The 20,538-nt window shown below is 38.5% G+C and overlaps 1 protein-coding gene across 2 annotated transcripts in view; it reads left to right on the forward strand.

Moving 5' to 3' along the window:
• The window catches only part of LOC124622295 (periodic tryptophan protein 2 homolog), a 111,563-nt gene extending 93,813 nt beyond the window's left edge, over positions 1-17,750 (forward strand). For both annotated transcript variants that reach the window (XM_047147966.1, XM_047147967.1), the window contains 5 exons: positions 1,761-1,938; positions 16,034-16,177; positions 16,264-16,338; positions 16,474-16,705; positions 17,588-17,750. In XM_047147966.1, the coding sequence (XP_047003922.1) occupies positions 1,761-1,938; positions 16,034-16,177; positions 16,264-16,338; positions 16,474-16,705; positions 17,588-17,705 (747 nt within the window). In that variant the 3' untranslated portion in view covers positions 17,706-17,750. The remainder of the gene's footprint in view (positions 1-1,760; positions 1,939-16,033; positions 16,178-16,263; positions 16,339-16,473; positions 16,706-17,587) is intronic.
• The last annotated feature ends 2,788 nt before the right edge of the window (positions 17,751-20,538 follow it).

Here is a 20,538-nt window from a genome sequence, read left to right on the forward strand (position 1 = left end):
AAATAAGTATTGGAAGGCTTCACAGGAAGAATGATGAGCATAATACTAATGTTGAATATGTTTGTCTCCTTGAAACCACATGACGGGAAGTCTAGTAAAGTTGTGACCGATGGTGTGGTAGACAGTACTGATGTGTGGGAGTTTGGGTCAGTCCTGGAAGTGTGCTTGGATAGCTGAAGTGGTTAATGAGATCGCTCACAACAAGCGGGAAAATCTGGGTTTGATTCCCAGTCCGGCACAAATTTCCATTATGTCACCAGTATGTAATATCTTCACACCTAATGCAACTAATGTCAGAAAGATTCCAGAATTGTGAATAAATTTTATAATTTGAGTATAGCTGCAGAATTGTCACCAATGCCTGTTTCTTCAAGCTATGTTAAAATAAGTAAATCTTTGATCTGCTGCTGAAGAGAATTTATTTATTTTTGGCATGTTATTTCACATATTGATTCCCTTAATGAAGGTTATTGAAACAGTCTGTTAGGGTGCTGAGTTGGTTCAGTACAACTATCAGTAAGAATTCATTTTAGTAATTGCAATTCTTGGTTTTGATGGATAACACTTAACACCTGCAAGATCCTTGTTTAGAAAGGTATGTGCTTTGATGTAAGCATATACATAGTGCATGTATAAATTATGCATGTAATGCAAAGCTTTATCACAAGATGCTAGTCACTGTTGCCTGAGGAAAAAAGTAATACTGTAAGGAATTTGTTAGACGGGGGTGGATTGTATTGATGAGCAACAAGTGAATTCCTGTGAAGTTGTGTTTTGTGAGATGATAATTGACCTGATATTTGCTTATATTCAGCTCTTGAGAACTCTCATATTTTGCTCAGTCTTTTACTGTTAATGCAGATATAAGTTAATGGTTGAAATATATTCAGTTTGGCATCACAGAGGAAACTATCTGCCTGTTGCCTTTAGGTCTGCTTTTCGTATCTGTTTAGTTTGGCTGTTTTCCATAATTTAAGGCTTCATGAAACAATTGCATCCACTGAGATTAATATTTGTAGCTTTTCTTTTGTTTGAACGGAGATGAAGAAATGGCTGCCCTTCCCTCCTCCTACCCCTCCCCCTACAATTATAAACACAAATTAAGTTCATGACTAAAGTGCTCTACCATAATATAAAGACAGGCAGGGTTTGTGTAAACTGTTCATGAATACACAGATTGATTATATGAAGTATGGTGTACTAACAGCAGAAAATGAAGCGAAAGTGGGGTGAAGTGTAGTGCCTTGGAAGTTGTCGCTCCTACTACTGAAACTAAGTTTCTTGGGGAGTAGGTAAGATGTGATTTGTACAAATAGTTAATTGTCAGCAGTGAATGGTTAATGACACAATATGTTGTTTTAAACATAATTTGTTAATTATGGTGAAGGTTGATTGTGATATTAGCTCAGTATTGTAGCTGTATAATTTTGAGAAGCAACAAAGATCATTAAGTGTATATTACTGTTTATTCAAGTGAAATTCATTGTATGGACTGCTGCATTATAGTCATTCTTTGATTTTACCATTTACAACATGTTCATCGTATCTATTTTGATTTGAACTGTGAAAGGTTTACCTGTTGATAACTACCATTCATTCACATTGCTTCATTTAACGGGGAGACAACTTTTTCCTTCTATAATGTTAAAATAAGAAACTCTAGTATGCTAACATATAAAATAGTCATTACATTTGTCTGTCATTCATTGTTAACTTTGAATATCTGCAGATAACAATGTTTGAAAAATTATTGTGTATAGGACTACATCAACAGACGAAAGTTAACGGAGTTTGGGAACTTGTCACTGGTGGAGGAACGAGAGCAGCTTGAAGGAGGAAATGTCAGTGTAAATTTGCCAGGGGTCAGACGAGGCGAAATGGCTGCTCGTGCCACGAAACCAGAGGTTCGAGTGTCATGTCTTCAATTTTCTCCTACAGGTACCACAGTTTCAGTAACAGGGCAATAGCCTGTGAACTTAATTTTCGTCTTGCACACCTGACATGAATTATGTATTCTTGCCATCAGCAGCATATTCTTGCATGTTTTTGTGATCAGATTTAACAGCTATATCAGGGATAATAGTTTGATCACTGTTAGGATATAATAATATGTTGAGTGTTGTGTAATTTCCATTCTCACTTTTGCAGTTTGTTTGACAGTAATTACTATTCTCAGTAAAAATGTTCTAAATACATAGTGTGTGTGTGTAAAGTATCCATATAAAGGTCGGATTGTGATGTTATGACATTGCTATCTAAGGTCTTAGTCAAACCAGTGTAGTGAAGAATAGTTAGTGTTGTCTGCTGTATATATAACACTAAGGCTCACAGCTTGCATAATTTCAATCCTCCTCCTTTTCTGTTGATTTTTTATTTTTATTTTTTATTTATCATGGTGAAACCATGTTCCTTTTTTAGTTCCTATTTCCACTTGACTGCATGTGCTGTGGGTTTTGTATACTCCTGCTGTGGCAGGTGGTGGACATGAGCCTTTGCAGTGTTCAAATAGGCAGGCACCTTTCTTGTTGGTTTAAAAACTACGTCAATACTGTGTTTCCTTAGGGCTGTGCTAAAGGGAAAGTCTTCCTCCCTTTCATTAAATCAGTCACAGAACATTGTCTACCTTCTCTACAGTCTGTGTTCAAATGCAGTGAATAACCCCCTCATCAAATTAGCACTGCTTTAACTAGAAATAAATGTGACTACTCACAAGATAATGAAGAAAGAAGCTGTTCAAGTCCTGGGCATTCTTCCCACATACGAGCAATATTTCAGCCGAAATATCATGGCAAGATGTTGATGTCATGTGGCTACAATTTCAAAATTATTTCCACAGCTTAAAAATGAAATTAAGAAGATAGTATTTCGAGAATTGTGAAGGCTTTCCATTTTTTAGAGATAGAAAATTTTTTATTAGATAAATTATACATTATTTGTAGAAAATTATTTGTTCTGGGAGTAATAAATAACCTGAAGAAGTGAGATGAGATGGCAGCTGAAGTCACATCCTTGTAAAGTGTGTAAGTATGTTTTGTGCATGTATATACCTGACACCATAAATTTGTGAAAGCAAGAAGGGAAGGAGTTAGAAGAAAATCTGACATCCAAAACAATGTAGGAAAAGAAACATTGCTTCTTACTGTGAAGAAGACATGTCAAGTTGCAGACAGGCATAATTAAAAGATTGTACCTTTCTGCAACTTGACATGTCTTCTTTAAGGTAAGTAGCAATCTGTCTTTTCCTACATTGCTGATATTCCTAGCTGCAGTTTCCATTGTTTGACTTAACAACAAAGTAAGGGAAGTTTTTTCTCCATCTAGGACCTAATATAAACAAACAGATTTTATTGTTTAATGTGAAACAAAAATTTTCACATAGGCAAAAGATTAGTTCCATAAATACTTACATAAACTCCCGGGGGAAAAGAAAATGTTAGTTAACCCCTTGAAAGAGTGCATTGTTCACATTGATGTAGATTTGGCACCAGGTGAGTGTCCACCTATTGCTGACATTAGTCATGGCAGTGAAATGGTGTGTATGTGCCAGTCTGTTGTATGGAAACAGTGTAATAAGATGTGTCAATGTGAGGATGTGGAAGAAGAGAGCATTAATAATTTCATATGCCCATAAACATGCTATGAATGAAATTGCCTGATTGGTTGACATATCAACATGGACTCTCCCTTGGCACACAGTAAATGCTATACCACTTGCAGCCATCTGACACAGCATAAGAGCAGTTTTTGTGAAAATATGCTGACCAACAGGAAACTGAGATGAGTATCGTGTCATGTCATTGATGATGAGTTTCAAACCTGACTAGAACTGCTGCTGTCAATGAATGCAGGTCCATCTCAACTAGTTTCCAAGCAAACAATTGGAGTCGAAGCACCTGTCAAAAGCCCATTGCTCACAGTGGTACATACAGATGCACATCTTGAATGGGTCAAACACAGAAACTGTAGTACAATTAAAATTACTTGACAGTAGATACTTGACGCATTGCAGCTGGTTTCCCCCAGTCAGAGCGCTCAATGTCACTCCTGAACCGTTAGCTGTTTCCAAACTGCCACAACAGTTAGTTCAATTCCAATTCTTTGTTTGGCTTCCTTTGTTGGTGCATTTGGATCCTGAATCCTGTGAGTCAGGCCCTTTTATTTCTTATCTCATCACACAACTCCCCCCCCCCCCCCCCCCCCCCCCACACACACACACACACACACACACACACACACACACACACACAGTGTTAACCACACACTGCCGGATCCTTGCCCCACAAGACATGATTCATTGTCACAATACAGTTATTGTAATCACAGAGATTGGCTTTCATTAGATAAGCTTTGCACAACATTGCGTGAAGCCACATTTTTAAAGGGTGTCAATTTATCATTGCATCTGGGACACCAGTCATAAATCCATCATCTGTTGGCAATGTAATGGTATAGCTTAGTGGTTAGCGTAGAAATCTGACGTGTAAAAGGTTAAAGGTTCAAATCGCAGCATTGCATTGACTTTTTTATTTGCTTTTATTTTTTCTCCTATCATGCTTCTTTGTTTGGATTCTGCTTGTGTCACATATAATATGCAGCCAAGTGCCAACCAGGATTGGTCATCAGTTGGTAACATGGCATCCCATGTAGCTAATGTGAGGGTAGTTTCAGGTAACCAGTAACAGCGAGAAATTGAAGTTTGACCAATAACAGCGAGAAATTACAGTTCGCTTGACTGCTAAAACAAAGTTTGTTGTGGAAGGTGGCTTTGCTTACAATCATATCATGAAATTTTCCTGTCTTAAGTTTTGCCCATAGAGGTTAGCCATAAACGCCATGAACAGAGTGATTGTGATTTTCGTTCTGCCGCAGATTGCCATTTTCTCAGATACATTGCATATAACGAGGTTGTGGTTAGTTTAGGACAAGAGTTTAAATTCAGGGTCACAAAACTTGTCACTTGCCACAGTTTAATCAATGGTCACTTAAAATCAGCTGTCACCAGAGCATCTCCCATATCCATTGTATCTCACAGCAGTGGCTTCCAACATTGCCCCGTGTTACACATTAACAGCAATTTTGAAATGACATGTCTGTTCGTGTGTTGCATGTAACCTAGCAGTAGCCAGCAGCGGGTGGGGCAACACTGTAGTGTCAAGTGACAAAGGCCAACTATCAAGTAATTTTAATCAGATTATAGACAGCAGATTACTGGAGGCATGTAGTATGGATAAATAAATCACTTATTTGTCCCTTCAAATTATACCAGGTGTCTAGTGCACTGAGACTCAAATAAGTGTGTAGAGAGTAGTTCCATCTGGAGATGGTTTTGTGGTGTTTAGTGCAACATGACTTGGGCCAAATCTTTTCATGTAAAGTGAACATGAACCAGGTCTATTCTAACATTCTCGGTGACTAGAGGTTGCCCTTACTTCTATATTTTCATGACGCATATGCTGTGGACACTTCTGTCTTCCATAATAACAGCTGAATGTACAGGGCTCCACATCTTCTTGGTCTGGTTAACACACTTGCGCCCTGTCGCACCACACCTGATCTTGATCCTACAGAAAATGTCTGGATCTATTTGGAACAGCAGGTACAATGTAACAGTCAACATTCTCGTAATTTGGTAGCTCTGTAGGATCTAATCATCAGTGAGTTACTTGAATTGGATACAGAATTCCTGAAAAAAAAAACTGATGGACTTCCATCTCCACCAAATTGAGACTATTATGGAAACTAGAGGGGGTCAATAACTCATTGCCTGATTGTGTGCGTAATTGTTACATACAAAATATCGTCGGTAAAGAAAAGTGTATTACAGGCTATCTGCAGTCGAATAAAATTACCTATGCTTATTAGACAGCAGATAAGAACAAAAACAAAAGACAGATAAAGATCTAATCATTATGGGGTATTTATAGTTTAGGAGGTTTATCACTTAAGAATTTTGTATAATAGAGGCACTGCCTGATACTGATTTACGTTTTCTAAAACAGTTGCATAATGAGGCAGTGTGCATTGAGATGATATGATCTACTACTATATAAATATGTAATTGAAGGAGTATTGCTATGGGAAAGGGGGGGAGGGGTGTATACACGCTTATGTGCCTTTACTAGCAAGATCTCAAAAGCTATTGGGAGTATTGTTTTCTGTTATGTGTTCCTAGGCACCACACATCAGTGCACTATAAGTGAGTGGTTGCCATTCTCTTGTTATGAATTAAAAGATTGTATTGGATGCAGTAATTATTCCAGTAATTAAGCACAGTAGCCTCAAAATCATTCAGTATTAAATATATGATGCTAAATAGCAAATATTGCCATAAAAGTTATCTGTGTCTTCCATGAAATATTTTTCTGAATCATTTGCGAGATTAGAACTATTGAATTTGTATGATACCAAAAAGCTGCTTTGTGTATTAGTAAACAGTGTCTGCCTTCTAGTGAAACATGTTCGTCTTTATGCATACATGTTTCTCCAGTTGTGACCAGTGGATGTTTATCATCTTCAGGTAATGTAATGGTCACTCATCTGTGAATTTGGAATAGGTTGCAGTCTCTAGGTTAGTGTTTCTATTCACATTTGTACCTCACTTTCATATTGTTTCTTCTTCTAACCCACTCCCCTGCCCCTTGACTGTCTGTGACTTTCAGCCACAAATCTACAGTACTTGTAGCACAACATTTGCAGCAGTCTTGTTTGTGCTCAGTAGGGGATGGATTGAACATCATTCGAAGGAGTGGCAAGGGGGGCAGCATACTGAAAATCTTGAAACTGTGAAATTCATTGTTTGTAGCAGTTTCCTTCCATGGCAAAAGCTGTGTACATTGAAGCCCCTATTTTACATTTTCATGCAGTCCAGACTTAGAAAACGCAAAATTGAGGAAAATGCAGAATCAAGAACAACATTAAAAATCCCAAAATACAAGCAAAGACATATGGGATTGGCATATATAATTAAAAATCGTAATCCTCTCCAATATATTGTATAAAAACTGCATAAGTGAAGGAAATTAAATGTACTCTATAATGTTTATACAATTATTTGTGGTAATGAATTTCATCAGTTCTTTAAAAAATCACAGGTGTGTACACAAGTTAAGTCATCAAAAAATTGAATACAAGGTAACAGAGCTATTTTCCGACATGCTACGACCACAAATTATATGTCAGAACACACGTTTTTGAGATATCTTTTCGTTGTGGTTACCCAGAAAAAATCTAAAATTGATGAACATGGTGAGTTGAAATTAAAACTGTGAAGCACCGTGAAAGGTGTCAGCATCTAGCATGTGGGCTTGTGCATTTTCAGTCCCTCATTGAGGGAAATAGAGACACGAAAAAATGAGTTTACTTCTGTAATTGACATTAGAGCTTATTAGAAGTCAGCTCAGTGAATTTCTGTACACTGTATAAAATTTAAATTTAAAAGAAGGCTCAAACACTACAGTTCCACTTCGTGCCTTCTATCACTGATGCCAGTCTTTGTGATCTACAGTGCAAAGTGTATATGCTGGTAGTATATGTAGTTGGCAGTTGTATCATGTCAGATTTGAATGCCAAAGTCTTTAAAATGTGTTTTTGCAAAACCGTTCTTCTATTTCTGTATGACATCTCTGCCATAGCACATGATCTGCACAAAAAGTATATTTTCAGCACTTCACAAAATGCTTTCACCTCTACCTGCACTCCCATCATTGAAGGGCCACTCCCTCTCTCCACATATCCAGCACGCGATTTCATTTGATGTGTGTTAGTTTGGTGTGGTGGCTTTACTTGGTGTTGGATGACATAACACGTTGCCAGCCAATAAGAGCTCACTAGCCAGAAATAACCAGTGTTTTCTTGGTTCTTACCGAGCATATTCTTCAAGACTCAGTGTTTGAATTTAAAATGTTTACTATTTATATTGTTGTTGAATGGCATATATTGGGTGCAAGGGCTGAGAGTCTTGCCTGTCTGGCCTGCTGACAGGGCATACATATTGTGCACCTGGCTGCCAGACAAATGACTCGGTTGTCGACCGCTGCAGGCTATGGCAGGGAATGTTCCACTGTCAGCTAATCGTATGTTCCAGCATGTTTAGAAGCACTCTTCAATAATACGCTTTATAAAATCAGTATCACAATTAAGTCACAGTGACAGCAGTTTTTGATAACCACAAAACAGGACTTCAGAAGTAACCCACCAATTTCTGTTGTTATTCCTGAGCTGGGAGAAAGGTGTCTTAATAAAATAAGAACTTTCTTCGTATTTGCTATTTAAAAGTTCTGTAACTGGAGATTCACATTATCAATTTATTTGCATGTAACCTAGCATAATTTTATTAAATACGTGTTAAGATTTATAGTTTTATAAATGAGCAGTTCCTAGTGAAGACGCCCAAAACTTGGACAAACAATTCTTACTCTAATCATAAATAATAATTATTGAAATTCAAAAACAAATTGTCGCATATAGCCTGACACAGATTTAAAAAAGGAAAATTTTGGTATAGCTCCTTCTGAAATAAGCCTATTGCCTTATTTGTAATTAAAGCCTGAACTTGATTCTCCATAATAAAATATTCAACAGTGAGATTCTTGTAGCACAACTCTACGCTAGCACAGGAAAAGTTCAGTTAATGAAAGGACTAAGTCACAATTCTCAAACATGATTGACTTTCTTACAATATAACTCTCTGAGCAAGTTTCATTCCTCGGTACTTACTAAAAAAAAAATATACATACAGAATCATTGCGCTTGCGGACTTGATCTTAAGAAAGGGTAGACAAACATCAGCTCATTTAGCATTAAACTTTTAGGCAAGCTATTAAAATAAAAATATATTTTACCAAGCAGTAATATTTAAATAACCACTACCAAAGCAATCAGAATCCAATAAGGCTGGTACTTCAACTAGAAAAATAACTAGGCCAGAATACAAACTTCGGTCTTACTCTAAGCCAGCATCTACCCATGAGCTCACAATTTTTAAAAAAAATTTAAGACAAAGTTTCTCATAAAAACATTACTCTAATTAAATATAGAAATCTCTAAAACTATTCGAGTTAACTTCTGCAATAGTTCAACACAGGATCATTCAACAAACTTGTGGTTTTAAAATTAAGCCACCACTCACGCAACTACAAATGCATCAAGAGATAATGGTTATAATTGGAGGCGTATACTTAAAGCAGGATTACACATCTTTCCTTTCATTACACATGAATTGCCGCTCTTGGTACGAACACTTTTACTCTCCAACAATCAACAGGCCCAGCTCGCCCGTCTCCTCAGGCAGGTCGTTGTACACACGGGAGAGAAAACAAAGTAACAAGACAAGCTTCTAAAACACACAAACAGCTGGTTTTGATTCAACAAGCCTCAAAAGCATGTTCATACATGCTTCAGGGAATACAGGCCAGACAATTATGACAATTTAAACTATGGCCTGGAAAACTTCAAGCAACCAATTGGTCTAGTAAATAAAATTAAAAAAATATTTAACCACTCTTGATAAACCATCAAAACACGGGCATTTCACTACTAAGGAAATCGTTAAGGACTGGCAGTTGTCAATACCTATAGCACAGATTGAAGTAGCTGGCGAGAATTTCAAATGAGGCAAAAAGAGGCAGCAATACATTAAATCATATTGTTAAAACAGTCTCAGTTCTTCTACACGTTGCCAGCTTATACTGCCGCCCTGTGTGCTTCCACACACAGTGCATATGCAACTCAAGCCTCCCCTAGCACCTCTGTGTTCACTCTCTCTTCCGTACCTCGCTGCAGGTGTTCGCTATGTACATAGTGATCCATCTGACGTTTCGGATGAGATTATCTTGAAAACTATACATCGGGTAAAAATAGTGGATAGGACAAGTTCGTAAGCTCAAAGGGGGACATCAAATGATACTACACGTGACCCCCAGCCCCTGCCTCCTTCGGTGGGGTGGGGGTCAACTTTTAAATCTTAAATGGAAACCCCCATTTTTTATTGCAGATTCGTATTCTCCATAAAAAGTAATCAAGTTTTGTCTGAAACATTTTTTAAAACTATTGACAGATGGCGCTGAAACTAAGAAAAATTAAAATTGGGAAAGAACTCCGATTTACTTAAAATGATCCGAGAACGATGCATCAAATTAATACAAAATGTGCACCAATTCTTTAATTACGCCAAATTAAGTTTTTTTTTCCTCAAAATATATCCTACCTGCCACAGTATTTGATGAAGGGAGGTGGAATGGTATTAAAATCTCGTTAGGGAACTCTTCACAATTGCATGACTCACCTGACTGTGGCGCTACTGTGGCCAAACTGCAAACTATGGCTCAGTATAAAGGTGGGTGCAATGCGATCAGACATCACTCCACTTTCAGATTGTGAACCGTAAACATCAACTGATAAAAGTAAATTATTCTTTAGTGAAACATGGCTCACTATCCTCCTACAGAGATTGTTGATATGATGTTAATTTTAGGTGAATTCCATAACAACTACACTGCAGCTTCACAATTGTATGCGGATCACTTCCCAAACAGACTACATCCAAGCGAAAACATTATTCAAAATTGCACTCAACGAGCTCGAAATAGATACATGCACCATCCACCTAGTCATCACGAATACAATGAAAGTGGTGCTCATACCCTTACCGTTCTCGCTTGTGTTCAACTGGATCCCGAAATGAGTAGTCATGTGATTCAGAGACAAACTGGAATACTGAAACCAACTGTTTTGAGGATTTCGAAGGCACATAAATATCATGCGTATCATATCACACTGACACAGGCATTGACACTGAAAGATATGCAAATACGCGTGCATTTCTCCCACTGGGCCTTGGAAATGATAAGAGGTGACAATGATTTTTTTTTTTAGATACGTTCACCGATGAAGCCACATTAAAAAACAGTTGCTGATTAAATCGTCATGATTGTCATTATTGGTCCCCTGTCAATCCACACTGGCACAGACCCATTGACAATCAACATAAATTGTCATTAATGATCTGGAGTGGAATTTTAAATGGTTACTTGATAGTTACAACTTCTCCGTGATGATTTGTTGGAGCTAATGAAAGATGTTGATTTAGAAACTAGGCAACGAATGTTGTTCCAACAGGATGGAGCAGCTCCCCATTATGCTAAAAATGTGTGGAACATTTTAAATTTACGGTAACCTGGTCGGTGGATAGGACGCGGTGGACCAATTCAGTGGCCTCCATGTTCACCAGACCTAACATCTGATTTTTTTCTTGTGGGGTAATTGAAAAAATATTGTTTATGACAAGCAGCCCACAACCCAAAAAGATATGGAGCAGTGCATTCGAAGAGTGTGTGCAGCCATACTAACGGGATGTGCTGCTCAGCCGGCCGGAGTGGCCGAGCGGTTAAAGGCGCTACAGTCTGGAACCGCACGACCGCTACGGTCGCAGGTTCGAATCCTGCCTCGGGCATGGATGTGTGTGATGTCCTTAGGTTAGTTAGGTTTAAGTAGTTCTAAGTTCTAGGGGACTTATGACCACAGCAGTTGAGTCCCATAGTGCTCAGAGCCATTTGAACCATTTTTTTGTGCTGCTCAAAACTGTGGACAACTTTCTCAGATGATTGACTTTATGCATTGAAGCAAATGGGGATAAATTTGAACAATTTCTTCATGGCTAATGTCATTAATTAAGCACCCCAACTTGTGAGAGGCAAGGGGACTCACACTAATGAAGCACCCCATAGGGACATCATTCTACTACATCCATGTTGTTGTTCCTGGGTAACGCTAAAAGTAGGATACAGTACATTTTGTACAAAAATAGCTTAATTTGGCATAACGAAAGAATTGGTGCACATTTTTTATCGATTTGATATGTCTTTCTCGGATAATTCTAAATAAATCAGAGTACTTCCCCAATTTTACTTCTTTCTCAATTTCGGGGCCATCAGTCAATGATTAAAAAATGTTTCAGACAAAACTTGATTACTTTTTATGGAGAATCTGAATCTCCAATAAAAAAAATGGGTGTTTCCATTTAAGATTTAAAAGTGGCCCCTACCCCACCCAAGGGGGCAAGGGCTTGGAAGTCACATGTAGTATCATTTGATGTCCCCCCTTTGAGCTTACGAACTTGTCTTACCCACTATTTTTACCCGATGTATAATTTTAGAGATGATCTCATCCAAAACTTCAGATGGACCACCCTGTAGCAAACTTTATGCTTGTTTTCTCTTTCCATGTGTCATGTTCCATCCAATTGACTTTTGTGGTTTCCTGTCCTCATTTTTGACACAGGTTTTGGACTGCCACTGACACAGTTAAAAACCTTTCCCCTATTTTTATTCTTTTTACTTTCCTTTTCTTGAAACATAAAGACTTAATGAAATACCCTTAAGTTTCCTTTGTGTGTGATATTTTTCAAAACATTCCACCATGCAGAGAGCAATATCACACTTTTTGCATCTTATACCTGTCATTTTTTTGCTGTGAATTAGCAGTACATACCACATAGCGTCTTTGGGGAATCTCCATAGCTCTTGAGGAAACCTGGACAATGCCATTCTTTATTTCGCAGTTGAAATAGTTTCTTGTTTTGGTGTCCTTAGGATCTCAGCTTTACTTGTTTATTGATGAAATTTATCAAGCAACTAGTGGATTAGTTCAAGGTAGAATGTTTGCAAGTGGTGTGTTCTGTTTATTTTTTATTTCAAAAATTGTTTTTTCTTTCAGCACACACAACTCAGTCAAATGGCAGAACACCGTCTTGTACCATTTCATTGTCTTTAGGATGCACTGTACATCATGTCTGTCTTACCAACAGCAGCCATTGACGTATTGTAGCTCACTAAGCAAGTAGTTTTCGATTAGTTTGGCCTGTGGTCCATTTATGGTTGAAACCATCCAGACTTCTTTGTTGTCCATCCATTTTAGACCCAACAATGTTCCACAGAACTTGAATTGTATTTTCCTCTTTTTCAATGTGTCAGGCAGTGGTGGTAAATGATTCCAGTTTTTGCATACTATACCAATGGCATTGGTACATTTCGCATGGAGCCATAGAAATAATTCAGGGCTTGGATACCAATTGTCTAAACAAATGGTATCACCTTTGTTAAGGTATATCAGTAACAAACTCATAAATACATCACCTGATTTCCCCCAGCCAGAATTTCTGGATTCTATTTCCACTGCAGCACTGTTGTAGACACTATAATCTAGAATTAATTACTGTGTATGTCATAGAATGAAAATTTTAATACCAAACTGGCTACATTTCTTCATACTTAAATTTTCGAAAGGGGCTGTAGCCTAAAGGAATTTTGTTCTTGTGTGCTCTGCATTGAGCCCTATTTTCACAAGAATATCTTGAGATGTGGCCAAATTGTCACTAATGTGCAATAAATGCAGATTCAGTTTGTACCAGTTCCAGGACATTTAAGTGTGAATATATTAGTGTTTGAAGCAAAGAATCTGTTGATCAATATTAATTCACTTCTAACTTTTTAGTTCTTAGCACAAATAGGGAACATGCCAAGAAGCAATAAAATTCTGCGGGCTGTATATGCTTCCATCATGCTAACCTGCTGCGTACTGTCGTCCTTTTTTTATATTCGTTTTATTTATTTATTTATTTTGGTAAGAAATATGTAGTAATTATTTCTCTTTTTCCGAATGCTAGAAATAAATTCAAATGAAATAAAATAAAAAAGTGTAAATGACTTCCTAAATCACTGAAGTCTATTGATATACCGCTAAATGTGTTCACGAAGTGGTGACATATCGTCACAAGGATGATCATGTGACCAGTCACGCATTCTTTTTTGTGATGAAGCTTCAATTACCAGAAGAAGAACCTTTCTGAAAAAGTTTCTCATGGTGTTGAAGAATCAGCTGTACTTCCAGACACTCCAAATCTTCCTCGGAGGGAATGTCCAAAGTATCCCTACCATCTTCATCTTACTACTCTTGAGGATTTCCGTGATTTCCTTGTCCATAAATTATCTTCCAACATTGCATATGCAATACAGGCACACACTGTTGTCTCACCAAATCCAGAAACAGGACTGGCCAGTGAACAACTCGTAAGCAGAAGGGCCGAGGAGCAGGTAGCACTTCGCGACATTACAAAGAGCCACCTGCACAGGTTATGACAGTGCTGGCAGGAATATTGAAATGAGGAAAAAGGCAAGTCACTGTTCTATTGTGCTTGTTTACCTGCTCCTGCGCCACATGTTCATGAACGTCATTGCCGTCGAGTCTCCCTACCTGTCTGCCGTAAGTGAATTCCCAAAGCTGCCTGGACATTCCGCCAGCCAAGCATATGCGTATGCCCCTAGCCATCTGCGTGTTGTACCTGATGAGTGTAGATGTATGTCCCTAGCTGTGAAAGGGTTAAGGGATTCGGATTGATAGTTTCATAATGAATAATGCTGCTTGTTGCTGCTAATCCAGCATCAGTTTTCATAGACAGTTCAAAATTTAACAAGAACCAGTAGTAAAACTTGCATTGTGACGATAATCACCATCATTATGGCAGCTTTAGTCATCTCGTGGATTACAGGAAATTCTTTTTTGTTCATCACTCGTAAATGATTGGCCACCGTGGTAAATGATTGCAGGGTGTGATGATACCTGGGACCCACAGAACTGCATATGTCGTTACAGAAAGTCTCCTTGTAAGGGAAACAGTACTAGAAATTCCTGCAACTAGTAATGTGGATTTTACACACAGTAAGTTACTACTGTAAAGTAGTTTAGACAAGGAGGGAGGCAGTTTCAAAGCACTATCAAACTGAATAATTCGATGTATATATGCTGACTGAAGTGGCAAATGAAAATTTGTAGGCTGGGTTTCGAACCCAGGTGCTCACTAGGCCGATGTGCTAACTACACCACCACCCTGGCACAGTGGCTTTGCACAACTGCACGGACTACCCAACATACCTCCTCCCTCAATCCAGATTCCCATTCAGGTCTCAGCCCACTTGGTGTCCCCCTAAACACGGACAGCATTGCGTAAGCTCTCAAACTGTTTTCGAATAGCACCTCAGCAGTGAACGAAATGGGGAATCCTGCCTGAAACCCCAGCATAGGTGCTTTGTTCAAATGTAACTATATATTCCAGAGATCTTTTCAAGACCCAAACCTGGGGGGAGATGTGTTAAGTAGCCTGTACAGTTGTGCAAAGCCACTGTGCTAAGGTGGTGCAGCGGTTAGCAAAATCTGCCTATTGAGCAGGAGACTCGGGTTCAAACCCCAGCCTTGATACAAATTTTCATTTGTCACTTCAGTCTGCGTATATATATCGTAGGTATTTGAGACTTGAAAAGGTCTCTGGAGCCATATAGTTTCATTTGAACTGAAATTTACCTCGTTTGCTGGAGGTTTCCCCATTACTTTTGCAAAATTTCTGAATTCTTCTCGCAATGCTAAAGCGTGCTTCTGTGCACATCAATGATCATCAGAAAGACGAGGAAGCAACTCTTTATTTTTGTTGCGCTGCTCCTCCTGGCCTAGGCTGATGGGTGGAAAGTGTATCTGGCACTGCCAATGATGGGCCAGTAACCACATCACCACTCGTGAGTAGCTGTATTAACTTATGACACAATACAACTTGGCACGAAAATCACTTCACAGTGATTGCATATGCAAGTTTCTCAATTAGATCGGGCAGTGGACAGACACAAAAAATTAGCGAGCTGAAGTAAACTGATTTCTGCCAATTCAGAATTAGGTAACTCTTGTTTTTCTCTTTGTGAACAAACTGTATAATGACCAAAGTGTGTGTTAAGATGACCCTGAAATCATGACAGTTCCTGTCACAGGACTGTAGCATCAGTAAAGAGATGTGTGCACATACTGTACCCCAACTGTTCTGAAGCTGCACCCAGAATTTGGTGCTGGCCAGCAGCTCGAGTATAGTTTTTTGCTCACATTTTGCACTAAATTTTGTGATGTCACGTGAATGATGGTGTTCACAGTAGTAGGTTACTTCACTTTTCCCCCTTCCTTTATCTACTGAAAAGTGTGTATTAAATATATTTTTGTTAAGGTGAAGCATGGGCTGCAGCAACTACAGAAGGTCTTCTTGTGTATGCACTAGACACAGCACTGGTGTTTGATCCCTATCAATTAGATGTTGATATAACACCTTCTACTGTTCGAGAAAAATTGTATGACCAGGAATTTTCTGAAGGTATGTGGCTTTTGTATTTGTTAACTATATGGTTTTTGTAATTGCGTGTGGATTATTTTAATATTTTATTATCCTGTTTTCTTCAGCTTTAATGATGGCACTGAAACTGAATGAAAAAGACTTAATTAAGGAAGTGACTGAAAGCACTCCAACAGATTATGGTAAGTCTGAAATAATTCATACAGTAGCATAATAGTACGCATTTTTATCTCCGTTTGTGTGTAAGAAAGGGATGTGTTAGAATTAGTGAAATTCTTCCATTTCTTAAAAATAAATGTGTTGTTTTTACTTTACAGTTAACCTGGCTGTTCAGTCTCTTCCTTTGCCATATGTTGAGAAGATGTTGAAATTCTTGGCTGAAATGGTAGAGTCATCAAGGCATTTGGAGTTCTATTTAATTTGGGTCCAAACCTTGCTGACTCTGCATGGGCAGAGACTGCAGAATCCTTCATCACATTCCACAATAACAAGTTTTTTCATCAGACTGCAGAAAAACTTAAATAGAAAGTACCAGGACCTCATGAAAATGTAAGTATTATTGATAGTTTAAGTAAAGGAACCAAATACAGTTTTGTTCTTTAAGAAAGTCCAGCAGACAGTAACAAGGTGTGTACATTGCAGGATAACTGGGGAAAAACAGGGAATGTTTTCACCTGGGCAAAAAACTGAGAAAAGCTTGGAAATTTTGCATAACTCCAAAAATTTTATTATTTTAGTCTTCAGTTAAATTTTTGTAATTTTGACAGGCAAGAACTGCTACACCAACAAATTATTTTACTTTAGCCCACTAGGGCAGAATAATACTGCAGCAATTTAACATAAATGCGAAAATAACACCAAAATAAAACTTTAGTTGCAAAGAAAATGTGCCATTTACAACAAGAAAACAGTGCAGACACTAGCATCTGCCAGCAGCAAAATGTGTAAAAGGCTTTAGGGCGAAGAGATGTGAGCCTGATGAGAAATGCTACATAACAGTATTGCAGAGTAAAAATAAATAGAACTGACGTGAAACACATCACTGATTATCCATACATAAAATATCCAGTTTTTATAGCTTGGGACCATGAATAATTCATTTTAGTACTTGTTCAGTTGTAACTTCTGTAGGTTACAATTCTAATTATGCGGAATTTGAAAGTGTTTAAATACTATGTGTGCATCAAATAAGAGAGAATTAATATTTTCACCTCTTACAATAAGATATCTCAGTCTTCATTGCAATTCTTAAGAAATGTTTTAAAGGTGTTACTAACAATAATACTACTGCCTAGTAAGAAGTGTGTTCGCATTGAGCATATAATCTCCTAGTAGTTACCACATGTTTACTACTTTCCTCTCAGAATACACTGTAATGTAAAACTAACATGTAAGCATAGTTATTAAACTAGCTTTTTTCTTCATTTCTAGATGTGACTTCAACAAGTATACCATTAGAGTGCTGCAGAATGTAGCAGAACACCGAGAAAAGGCCGCCTTACCACTAGAAACTCTCTCTGTAAATGATGACAATCTGATGTCTGAGTAAAATATTTTTTATCAATTTTTAATAAAAATTATATTGAAACATGTCTGTATGTATTTGCTGTACACGTAAAGTTTCCAAAAGTGCTACATTACCAATTCTATGTAACATTACACAATTAAATTCTGTGTGCATGTTTTACTTTGTGTGTGCCACACTTTGACAGTTGGATATTGAATTATTAAAAGTAACCAATCAGTAGATCGAGAAAACAAGATTCTACAGTACATGGATAAATCCACTTTGGAGGCAATTTCAAGTATGTTGCTAAACGAATCCAAGACATTTCAATGGCTGTTTAATATAGGATGTTATTCCTTGCGTAAAACACATGAAAGTCAGCGTAACAGACTGATGTGTAGCGTACAAGCACTTGCCTGGGTTGCTGGATTTGGTGAGGGGGTATTTCTTCTGTTTATTACTTATTAATTACTTACTGTAAGAGTGCATGGGAGTATGGGTTATAGATTTAATTTTCTTTAAGGCATTACTTGGTTTACTGCGACTGAAAAATGCTTGCATTAACACAGCAGTGTAATCAGTTGTATTCATGCTAGAATTAAAAAGAAAATATTTATGGTTGGGAAGGGGCACCTGGTTGCTAAACTCTGTATGGGTTTTTTACTAAGTCAAATATGCCATGCACAGAGGTAGTTCTGACATGGTTTGAGTGCCACGGGGTCGACAGAGCTACATTCTATAGCTGCAACAGCCAAAAGGCAGTCGGTGTCTTGAGCAAAGCACAGCTTCCAAGATTCTCAAGTGTACTGCCATCTAGATATCTCAGTGAACGACTGTTCCACCAGCATCAGGTGATGCTAGAGGCCTCATCGACTCTGCATTGTGCTTGGTGGTAGAGTGTCTCAGTTGCTTTCTGTCTCTTGTCGCATCTCATATCCGGATGTCACTTGGTATTGACTCCCACATCCGTGTTAAATTATCAGTCACGTACTACCCACTTGTGAGAAACCTGGACAAGCTTTGAAACCAGGAAGGACGTCTGCTAAGCTGCCTCACCTTTTTTACTAAGGTATCAGGGTGATGCATGACATCAGCATCTCTGTAGCTAACCACAGCAAACGAAGAGCCAACACCTGGCCCTGGTCAGAGAAAGGCTCTGTTTCACTGGATGACAGTTCGGTGTTAATGCCAGACAGCACTTAACTCTTCATCTACAGGCATCCTCTATACACTCCGCAGATTCATGGGAATGGGTTGACAGTCACCTGAGCCCAGTCAGAACAAGAAATAAACCGAGAGACAAATTACCAAGTTTTCTTAATTTCCAGTTAAGTTTTTGCAAGAAGATGCAGTGACAGCAGTACTGGAGAAAGGGCTGAACTTCGTGCTACCACACACATCACTTCCAACAGCTGAAATCTAGTGCTGTTGGAGCACGAAGTGATACTGTAGAGGAAATTAATCAGGAAATCAGCCAAATTCTCACCAACTCTGCTTCACCAAGGAGCAACAACTCCAAAGCACAAAGGAAAGAATTTTGTGCCCTTGGAGTAGATCAAGAAATCGTCCTTCCAGTTGATAAGGGCTATTGCACAGTTCTTCCCCAGCATAAGGACTAAGAGTGGAAATTTCTAGAGCTTCTGGACAATCCAGCACATCGGAAAATAGCAGCAGATCCAATCAAGCAAGTTTCATAAAGCACAATTTCGTCCTGTTAAAGAACAGAGCACTCAATGATTAGGTCGCCAAATCACTGAGTCGGTGCGCTGCTGTACCACCTAAGACTGTGTGGCCTACCAATGACCCTCAAGAATGGCATGAGACCCACTGGGGCAGCAACATATCCCCTGGTGAAGCATCTGGCTTATCTGTTGGTCCCTCACATCGTCAAATGTTCACATCACATATATAAAACTTGGGTGATTTCATTGGTTGGCTGCAGCAGTCTGACATTATGATCAGCTTTGATGTCGTCCCACGTTTCACTCTATTCCTCTTGGAAGACTACATAAAACTAATCAATGTGAAATTCAGCCCTAACCAGACAGGCTTTTAGACTCACTCTGACAGTGACCTATTTTATTTTAATTGGACAATACTATCAGCACAGCCACTCTTTCCACTTGTAGCAAATTTGTTTGTGGAGTACTTAAAGGACAGAGCACTGGAAACTGATGAACTAAATCCGGTTTCTTTTAGTATGTCAACAATACTTTCGTCATCCGGCCACATTTGTCCAAGAAACTACAGAAATTCTTGAGCATCTGAATTTCATCCATGAAAACAGAAAATGATAGCAAACTTCTTTTACTCAACATCCTAGTTCAGTGCTGGTCTGATGACTCACTTGCCCCCAGTGTGTACTGTAAGCCAATGCCTCCAGCTGTGTCCATCCCTTGCATAATGCTCAACATTAGTACCATACTCCATTTCACCCAAACAAAGTTGGATGGCAGAGCTGTGATGCCTGGAATCCGTCTTCCTCAAGAATGAATATAGCAGTCAACAGATTCAAATGGCCCTATGACACAAAAGCACCAACAACAACACAGAGGGTGGAAAAACAGAAGAAGACAATAATAAGACTGCTTTTATACTCTTTGCTGGCAATGTATCATCAAAAATTGGAAGACTACAGCAAACATAACAGTGTACTTAAGAACTACTCCAAATGCCATTTTCTTTGGCTGCTTTTATCTCATCAATTATCCGATTTTATAATGAAAAATGGACTTGAGCATCTTGACAGCCAAGATGTCACTGCTGGCTACAGAAGAGCATCACAGCTGACGCTGTGACCTGGCCAGGCAGTGGAACATCCATCACTTTGCATGTGGTAGTCATCGTGTCAATGCTGGGCATCATCAGGAGTAAT

Source organism: Schistocerca americana, chromosome 7 (assembly GCF_021461395.2).
Source record: "Schistocerca americana isolate TAMUIC-IGC-003095 chromosome 7, iqSchAmer2.1, whole genome shotgun sequence".
Taxonomy (NCBI): domain Eukaryota; kingdom Metazoa; phylum Arthropoda; class Insecta; order Orthoptera; family Acrididae; genus Schistocerca; species Schistocerca americana.